The sequence below is a fragment of the Mytilus galloprovincialis genome, chromosome 11 (assembly GCF_965363235.1).
Source record: "Mytilus galloprovincialis chromosome 11, xbMytGall1.hap1.1, whole genome shotgun sequence".
NCBI classification, from domain to species: Eukaryota; Metazoa; Mollusca; class Bivalvia; order Mytilida; family Mytilidae; genus Mytilus; species Mytilus galloprovincialis.
In genome coordinates this window covers 74,911,091-74,921,813 of record NC_134848.1, presented here as the reverse complement: position 1 = coordinate 74,921,813, position 10,723 = coordinate 74,911,091, and the positions used below count along the sequence as shown (strand labels likewise).

Here is a 10,723-nt window from a genome sequence, read left to right as displayed (position 1 = left end):
TGATTTTTATTTTTTTTTCTCCTCCGACCCAGTGTTTTTCATGCAAAAAAAGTTCATAACTGCATGAAAGAATCTAAATTTATGCTCTTGGTGATTTAGTAAGCTGTTGCACATTGATTTTCAATTCAAACTTTGTCAAGAAAAGAAAAAATAGTTGTTACACTAGTAGAAAATCTCCTGGTGAAATAAAAAAAAAAAAATTGATATTGACGGTTGGTATTTAAAAAAAAATCAGCAGCAGCAGTTTTTTTTTTTTTTTTTTTTTCGTCCTCCTACCCATTGGTTTTGTCAAAAAAATTCGTAAAACTAAAAATATAATAACTATGGCCTAAAACCGACTCAGAATTTAATAGTACATGATATTTATGTAGAACTCACAAACTTGAGATGATCAGAAATACAAATGATTTTTATTCGAGTCAGATTTTTATTACCGAAACCCTTCAGCGATATCAATTAAAATTATTTAGTCAAAATTTAACACTAGTATTAAGGTTTATCATAACAGTCAAATTGGCAAATATGACCTTAATAATAATTATCACCTAAAAAATACTGTGTACAAACTGACATATGTGCGGTTTGGGAAGTTTTTATTTTGCATACCTGATAGATAAAATCATTTTTGGTAAAGATCTGGATTCAAAATATTTTTTTTGTCCTATGCTTGAACAGATTTTTATTCATCAATTTTGGAATCAGAATATTTTTTCAGGAAAAATAGCATAACCCCTCATGCCTTTTCAAGTTCTATGTTTGTTCCCTAAACATTTTCCATCTGAAATTTCTTTTAGACATAAACAATACGTTAATGTAGCCTTCGACATTCGTTCTGAACATGCATCAAATATTTGCCACTGGACGTTAAACAACAAACAACCATCAATACATAGGACATTGTCTTAGTATAAAGCTGGCATTTAAGGTAGCGCCTTCCTCATATTATTGTCATGACAAAAGGTGTTCTTGTTTTGACAAGTTGAACATGTACAAATATAGAGCAGATAGAGGGCTCAATATATTTTGATAGTAGTACATTATTTTTTAAAAAGAAAAACACAGAATATTGATTTTTTATTCATGACACAAAACCGATTTTTACACAGCAAAGCAACACACAATAGGCGAAGGGACAGTTATTTAATGGATGCATCATCGAGTTTAGTTAAAGGAAGATGTAGTTTGAGTGCAAATGAGACAACTCTGCATCCAAGTCACAATTTGTAAAAGAAAAAACAGTTAATGTCAAAGTCTCAACACAGAGCCTTAGCTCAAACCGAACAGCAAGGAAATACTGGTGTCTTTCTTCAGTGTAATCCTGTGAGATTTTTGCTTATCCTATTTGGTTTACAAGTACCTTTTATACAAATTATATTGTTCGACGTACATGCTAGGGTTTTCAACCGCCACTTCATTAAAACTGGTAATGTGAAAAACTTGACGTTCAACTGAAAGAAATTAAAAACTCATACATCAAAATTGAATTAAACACATTTAAAAATATATCCATTCCAAACATATATACGTTGTATTCGTGCAAAATTTCTTAACAGGAAGTTTAAAAAATTGAGCACTTTTACAAAACTCTTTGTTTCGTTTGATTTAAGGCATTTTAAACGCTTATTACTAGTATATTCATACCTTGATGATCATATTAAAGAAGTTAATTTCAAATTTTCACACGAAAACCAGATTCGCATGGACATAAATCTCCAGTGATTCCAATTTTTAATACTTAGTAACGATCATTGCATTGACATTTCAAAAGAGTGTCCAATATTAAAGCATTAATCAAAATACAAACACAAACACATAGTTGTCCAGATACAAACATCGACAATCAAACTGACAGAATCGCTAAAATACGTTCACAAACTTCTAATGCTATAATTATCTTACTTATTTCTGTCTATTTTTTTTATTGTCATATAGTTAAAAATATTGATGATGATTTAATAAGAAGTTTGAATGGTACAAAAGTATATCGTGAAGAAACATAGCTATTAATAGTAATTACAGATGATCAAATCACGTAAATTAATGAGGAACAGAGCAATCAAAGAAACAAACCGTGAAACAGAAACTGAGAAAGTCGCAAACGAAAAGGAAAAGGAGCAAGACAGGGTGTGTCTTACATAAAAGTACAAGTTTACTTGTATAAACTGTAATATTTGGACCAACAACGGTCAACCTTTAAAGACTTGACTATTAGAGTTTGTACTTATGTTGTCCTCAAAAGGTGACTGGTCTATAGAATCCAAATTATTTTAATCTGTTATTAAAATGGCTGACTCATTGGCAATATCACTTCTCGTTGTTTTGTGTTATTTTGTTTTTTAAAAATGTACTCTGTTCAACTGTTTTAATCATTTAGGAGATAACTGTATTGTATTTTATGCTCCGACGGCATCAATTGGGGATTTGATGGTCGCAAATTAAGTTTACTGGCGACGCGTTAGCGGAGACAGTAAACGGGTATTTGCGACCATCAAATCCCAAATTGATGCCGTCGGAGCTTAAAATACAATATTGTTATCTCCATTCTAATGAAACTGACAGAAAACAACGTTAAAACATGTATATAAAATCTGTCATATGCCGTCTGCGCTTGCGCGTACGTCCCATAGCATCAATTGTCAATTGATGCCATGTAAGAAAGTGACGTTATCCAATCAAAATGAACGTTACAAACGTTGTTGCATTAGAATTAACATTGTCGGCAAATTTACTATATTTGTACAAGCTGTGAAAAGCAGATAGAGGACTCAATAGATTGTGATAGTATTATGTAATGTTTTAAATAGAAAAACACAGGATATTGTTTTTTTTATTCATGACACAAAACCGATTCTTACACAGCAAAGCAACGCACAATAAGCAAAGGGACAGCTATTTAAGGGATGCATCATCGTGTTTGGTTATAAGAAGATCTGGTATGAGTTGAAATTAGACAACTCTCTATCCAAGTCACAATTTGTAAAAGAAACAACAATAAGGTCAAAGTACGGTCTTCAACACAGAGCCATAGCGCACACCGAACAGCAAGGAATGCATGTTTTCTTTCTTCGTTGCAATCTTGTGAAAGGCTCGCATATCCTGTTTTGTTTAAATTGATAAATTGATTTATTGGTGGTTGCTCAATGTCCAGTGGCAAATATTTCATGCATATTCAGGACGAGAATAATAAAGCAATCAAATAAACAAACAGTGAAACAGAAACTGAGAAAGTCGCAAACGAAAGGGAAATGGAGCGAGACAGGGTGTATCTAACATAAAAATAGATAAGTTTACTTGTACAAGCTGTAATAACTGGACCAACAACGGACAACATTGACAGACTTAAATATAACAGTTTGTATGTATGTTGTCCTGAAAAGTTGACTGGTTCATTAAGATATAAATCAATATTTATATGAAATCTGGTATTCAAATAGCCGACTCATTGTCAATAAAACATATCGCGTTGTTTTGTAATAGTTTTGTTTTGTAAACTGTACTGTTTAACTTTAAGTATAATAAATTGTCGGCAAACCTTTTTATTTGTACAAGCTGTGAAAAGGAGGAAAAAATAAAAAGCATATTTGGCATCCTTGATGTTTGCGATTTGAACTCATATTGTCCTCACAAAAGATGAATGGTTTATGAAAACCACGTTCTTTGAACTTTTAGTAAATATATGTCGAAATGATGACGAATGATAAAATGTTGGGAAGTCTATTGTTTTCTAACTCACGAACTTATTATATTAGCTATATTTTGAACAACCTTTCGGAATTAATGTTCATCGTACTCTATTGGTCGATGCCACTGCTGGTGAACGTTTCGCCCTCAAGGGTATCATCAGCCCAGTAGTCAGCACTTTGGTGTTGACAAGAAAATGAATTATATGGTCATTTTTATAAATTTCCTGTTACCAAATTTTTACTTGTTTGGCTATAATACTTTTTTGATCTGATTAGTCTTGTGTTGACCAAACGAGCGTCTGGCGTACTAAATTATAATCCTGGTACTGTCCATTTTGCTTTTTATGACTTTTTATAAACATGACATTGCTATCAACTTATTTTCAAATATACAATCTGCCGATACCTATAACTTGACATTGCACAAATCATGTTTTTCTCTGGCTGTTTATGACGTCTTAACACTAAATCCATTGGACGTTGGATGTGCAAGGATTGATAGTTTAGTCTGAATTGCAGGATTTATTTATTAGTTGTTAGTGGCTGTGAACTAGCTGTCAGATAACTGCGAGTACTGTAAGATTTGTTCATTGTGTCTTTTTGGGTCGGGATGAATAAGTACCCGGCCACGTCCATGTATTTTTGTCCATTTGATGAGTTAAGCCTTTTTCAACTGATTTTTATAGTTCGTTCTTATGTTGTACTGTTATACATAAAGGCAACAGTATTATACCGCTGTTCAAAACTCATAAATCTATGGACAAAAACAAAATCGGGGTAACAAACTAAAACCGAGGGAAACGCATTAAATATAAGAGGAGAACAACGACACAACACTGAAATGTAACACACACAGAAACGGACCAATCATCAGACAAAATCCCACGAGAATAACAAATATAACATAAAAGCCAAATACATGAATTTTGGATAGACAAGTACCGTGACACGTCTTATCGCAATGTGAATTAACACTCAAAAATAAGAGAAAACAAACGACGCAACGTTAAAATGTAACACACATAGTAACGAACATTAATATAACAATGGTCATCTTCCTGACTTGGTACAGGACATTTTTAATGGACAAAATGGTGAGTTGAACCAAGTTTTGTGGCCTGCTGAACCTCGCATTTTCATGGCAATGTTAAAAATAACATTAAAATGACAAAATTATATAACAGGACTACAATACAAATAAAAACATATTAGACAAAGAAACACATGATTATACCACGGTTAGGGGAGGGTTGGGATCCCGCTAACATGTTTAACCCCGCCACATTATTTATGTACGTGTCTGTCCCAAGTCAGGAGCCTGTAAATTAAGTGGTTGTCGTTTGTTTATGTGTTACATATTTGTTTTTTGTTCAATTTTTTACATAAATAAGGCCGTTAGTTCTCTCGTTTAATTGTTTTACGTTGTTTTTCATTGTTTTATCGGGGCCTTTTATAGATGACTATGCGGTATGGGCTTTGGTCATTGATGAAGGCCGTACGGTGACCTATAGTTGTTATGTCTGTGTCATTTTGGTCTTTTGTGGATAGTTGTCTCATTAGCAATCATACCACATCTTCTTTTTTATATATGTGGTTGCAAGAAGTTTTAATGTTCTTGCGATTACAATGTATATGTACTGTATTCCTGGAGCCAATTTCACAAAACATCGTAAGTTTAAGTCTTAAGTGTTATACTTAAGACTTTCCTAAGTACAGTCCTAAGACAATTTCACAAAACATGTCGTAAGTTTTAATCCTACCGCTCTTACGATTAAATCTTAAGTATTATCTTACGACCACTCTTACGATATAAATACCGTAGCGACGTACTTTCGATTCATCGAAGCATGCGCAGCGGTAACTTCCTATGTAAACAAAAACATTGACATCTGCTCGCGACTAGCAGACGAAAACAAAAGACAAAAAATATGGAAGTAACAAAAAGAAAGCCTAACTGGTCAGAGAGTGAGCTGTTTGCACTCTCTGCCACAGTGAACAGCACCATAGATATAATCAGAGGACAGTTCGGGCCTAGCCTGACTAGCCACGATAAAACCAGGACATAGACACAGGTTGCGGAAAGGTAAAACAGTTTAAACTGTAAGACTGGATTTGTTTTATTTAGATATTTTTTTTTTATAAAAATGTGAACTCAAAGTATTTAAATATTATAAAAAATACAAATATGAAAGTTCCAAACACAAAATATCCGTAAAGTGTTTGCCGATACCGTCATCGCATCCCAAAATACGATATTGTCTTCAATTAAGACCCTCGCTCAAAAAGATGAATCATATTACAGACAACAGGCACTATAGTTCTTTAAAAAGACAATAGAAATGTGGGCATTGGGAAGGAAATACTGCTAATGTGTATTTACAATAATAATTTAAATATATTCACTCTCTTTGGTTCTCATTGCCCACATTTATCCGTTACATAACTGATAGAACATCAAGAATTGGTATCTTCAACGTTAAGATACAGATACATAATCTACATCATACGACGATCCATCAGCACATTGATGACTATACGTCAGGTTTGAATGGTGACTGTGATCTTGTCACAGTAAAAGAGTTGCATTTTTCTGGATGAAATTGCATACCCCAAGTTTGTTCCGAATTGGCTAGGCAGTTTAGATCATTTTTTAGTATGGAACAATCTTGTTGATTTGTTATGTTTCTGTATAAGATACAATCACCTGCAAACAAGCGTTTTTTTTATGCTACTTCTGCAAAAACACTATAGTATAATGAAGTAAAGTTCTGTATACAGACAATACTTAGTAGTAAGTTTCAATATATGTTACATTTAATTAAACAAACAGGAACCTCTAAATTAAAGGTCAATGACTTGGGACAAGCACATACATACAAAATGTGGCGGGTTTAAACATGTTAACAGGATCCCTACCCTCCCCTAACCAGAGACAATAGTGTAACAGTACAATATAAGTACCAACTATAAAAGTCAGTTGAAAAAATCGAATTAATCAGATGAATACATATTTTTCTACAAATTGGCATGACCCAGTATTTATACATCCAAATGTATGATTAGAAAGTAATAAATCTTAAACAGAAAATACAAGGCGTTAAACTTAGTAAAATTGGTTATGGTCGATTCAATTAGAAATTGTGTTTGAGTAATTTGGTAAGGTAGATTTAAAAATGCATAGTTAGGTACAAAATGTAAGAACTACATGCTTCCTGTACCTGCCTGTTATTTAATAAAGTTTTGTTTTCATGACCTGTTATTCAATTTAAAAGTTTGATTATATTTATTATTTGTATAATGTACAGTGTTAATGCAGTCAATGCCAGCAGTGTCATAAGAAGTGTTGCAGACTGCAAAAAAAAATGGCAGGACGTAAAGAGTGTCACCAAGAAAAAGGAGGCTACCAGAGTAACTGAAACACGAGTTACTGAAGGGGGTCCAACTCCAGTTTGCTCTTTCAAGCCCTGGGAAACCAATGTAAGTATAGTACACACTTTTAATCTATAAATTAAAGTCAATTTCACTAAAAAATGAACGTCTAACCTGTTTTTAACAGGTAGTTGTTGACACAAGAAGATGCCTTTTTGTATAAACATAATAAAATAATATTTCCTTGCAACAAGGAATTTTTCCTTTGAATAACTAGGATAGATATGAAGTGACTGTGGAAAAGTTAACCAGTACCTGTATATTAAGAACTTTAGCCGACTGCAAAAAAATGGAAGAATCAAACACAAGTAATAGCAATAACAAAATATAAACTTTCAGGCATTACATACCATTTATTAATTCTTGACTCTCACTCTATAATTGTCAGCAATATTCATTTACATTTTGTACATAACATCAAATTTTTAAGAAATATAATAGATGAATGTAAGTAAAATGTGCATTAATTCAAATATTTTCATGTTTGCATGTTGCAATTGAATGAAATTACAAATATGTATATATATTCAATAATTCACTCTATAGAAATAGAAATATCAGTTTTAATGTATCAACTAGTACATACTTTTTAACTATAAAAAAAACAAAACTTTTATACATATGCCTGTTAAGGTGGTACGGGTGTCTTTCGCCATCTTGGATTGTAAAAAACAGAGAATCTAAGGTCCATATTTTCTATCAAGTTAGCAAAATTTGATGCAGGAATGCAGATTTTTAATGTGAATTTTCATTTAAAAGAACCAATTTATAAGAATATAACTTATGTATATTGATATTTTTACAAGTGTAGATTATTTTTGGTTGGTTTTTTAAAATTTAAAATTTTGCAATTTAAGGGGAGGTAACTCTAAAACAGTGCATTTTCTGAAGGACTCTTCATGAAATTTTCCTATTTTGTCTTTTAGTCGAAAAAAAACGTACGGTGACCCTATCTTTTCTTTTGATATTCTCAAAGCATTGTATGAAAGCAATCTTTTCCTAATTTATTTTACAATTCTATCAATTTGTTTAGTTTCTATTCACAAAATGTTGTAATTCTATCATTTTTATTTTAGACTCCCATACCACCTTAAGTAAATCATTTTTTATCCATTGATGCATTTTACAGGTTTTACAGTGTCTAACTAGAACCCAAGTAGAGGGTATATAGGGTGGAGTAGACACCCTTGAACCGTGTGGTAAGTCAAGCAATATTCATCTTCTTTACAAAAGTCTTTGGATTATCTGAATTAATTTTTGATAGTTGCAGAAAAATCTTTGTTATTACAGTTTATCTGCCAATTTGCACTGCGCAAGTTGAGCGCAGACAATGTACTCCTAAGAATTTGAAATATGTTAACTTTGGTATCATTTATGAATTATTAAGTTGGTATAACTGAATTTATTTTACTAGTGTTTATGTTTATAACTGAAAAAAAAATATGAAGTGTTGTTTTTTCTTAAATTTTAAAGCAGTTTAACACTTATTTTAATGCTTCTGATTTTCATTTAAAGTAAAATTATTTCTGTTACAGGACTAACTTCAAGTACAACGTGTACAGCAGAAGTGCACATGGCCAATTCTCCTGAGGAAGAAGCAGTTTGTGAAATTGAAGAGGCTTCTGTTCCTCAGGAGAACAGTTTTTTAGAGAAGGATATAGGTAATTAATGATTTTTTAACTTACAATGTTGATCGACCTTTTCCGGTTTCCAAGACAATTTACTGTCTTTGAAAACATAAAATTGATAAATTCCATATAAAAAAAGGAAACCTTATTCATAAAATACTTGTATTGACTATTGTCTGCAAAGGTACAGTGTAAACAATCAAAAGCAACATTTCAATACAGCAAATGACTATCTTTTATTTGTTTGATTATAAATATAAGTAATTCATGTCTCTTTTTTCAATATATGTCAATAACTTTAAAAAAAATTCTAGTACAAAGAGGAAACTTCCAACCTACTGTGAGTAACTAACAAGCTCTATCACATATTTCAAATAAATCTGGGGACTACCCAAACAAGTCTTAATCGCTCAATTATAAACAGAGTTACTTTCATCTTAATGATTTAAATATTGAATAACCATACATTGTCTCGAAATATCAATGTTATTTGTACGAGGCTAAGAAACAAGTAGAAAGCGAGGCTGTGCCGAGCATTTCTTCCTGTTTCGAGCCTAGTACAAATAACCGATTGATATTTCGACACAATGTATGGTTATTCTTTATATACTGCAACTCTTATAAGTGTTATAAATGAAATATTTAGGATAAAAACAATCATTTTTTAATTTGAAGCGGACGACGTAAAATTTTCACGAACCTGTATGTTTTATTGACGTCATAAATAAAACTCTACGGAAACGCATTGTCAACGTCATAAACAAGGTGATATACGGTCAGTGACTGTATATCACATATAAATATACAGTCAATGCAATTTGACTGCTCAAATAGGACAGCTGCAGTATATATAAAATTACATTGAGAAGTCTAAAGATGACATTATCTTTTCATTTTACAAACAATGACATTTATGCATATATTTATATTTTATCTATTTGTTTTAAGTTAATTAAAGAAATCTTTTTTGTCTTAATTCCTGTATTTACAATAATTTATTTCAGTTTCAACCAATGGAAGGAAAAGAAAGTACACAATTAGCAGTAAGTGTTATTAATAACCTTTTTCACCGCCATTACAGAATTATTTCTACTTGCTGAGAAAAAATGTAAACTAGTTTCAAACACGGAGCAGAACTTATTTAACATTTATGCAGTAATTACCCCTCAAATTTTTTCACTAACTATTCATGTCAATAAATAATGTAGGTTTAATTTTTTTTTAACAAAAACATGCAGAGTTAATAAAATATTGAATTTCCTTACTTAAATTTTATTTATATCAAAAAATAAAAATTAAATTCAATAATTAAAATACATGAATTAACACTATAAAGCAAAAGGAATTCATAATATGAAATTTGAACAGCAAAACAGGAACCTTTTCATAAACTTTCTGGTGGTTAACAATTTTTCACCATTCTAATATGATGTCCTTATGTAGCTATGTAAACAAAGCTGTGTTCTAATTAGCACAAATATTTTGGACACATGCACACAAACCAACTTCTTGCATATTCATATTTTTAATTATTTATCATAATTAGGAGATAACTGTATTGTAGTTTAAGCTCCGACGGCATCAATTAGGGATTTGATGGTCGCAAATTAAGTTTACTGGCGACGCGTTAGCGGAGACAGTAAACGGGTATTTGCGACAATCAAATCCCAAATTGATGCCGTCGGAGCTTAAAATACAATATTGTTATCTCCATTCTAATGAAACTGACAGAGAACAACGTTAAAACATGTATTTAAAATCTGTCATATGCCGTCTGCGCTTGCGCGTACGTCCGATAACATCAATTGTCAATTGATGCCATGTAAGAAAGTGACGTTATCCAATCAAAATGAACGTTACAAACGTTGTTGCATTAGAATTCATGTTATTTATGAAAAGTACAGCGTAAATGCTTGTATTACAGATAACTCCCACGATATGAAATTTGCTATATAATATATTGTATTGTTATTGAAGATGATC

At 31.7% G+C, this 10,723-nt stretch overlaps 1 protein-coding gene across 1 annotated transcript; it reads left to right on the top strand.

The window, feature by feature from the left end:
* The first annotated feature begins 5,336 nt into the window (after nucleotides 1–5,336).
* Nucleotides 5,337–9,783, top strand: LOC143050900 (uncharacterized). The gene is made up of 5 exons (XM_076224004.1): nucleotides 5,337–5,740; nucleotides 6,939–7,160; nucleotides 8,242–8,311; nucleotides 8,648–8,773; nucleotides 9,745–9,783. The coding sequence occupies exons 1-3, from the start codon at nucleotides 5,612–5,614 to the stop codon at nucleotides 8,281–8,283; spliced, it is 393 nt and encodes a 130-aa protein (XP_076080119.1). The 5' UTR covers nucleotides 5,337–5,611; the 3' UTR covers nucleotides 8,284–8,311; nucleotides 8,648–8,773; nucleotides 9,745–9,783.
* Nucleotides 9,784–10,723: the final 940 nt, after the last annotated feature.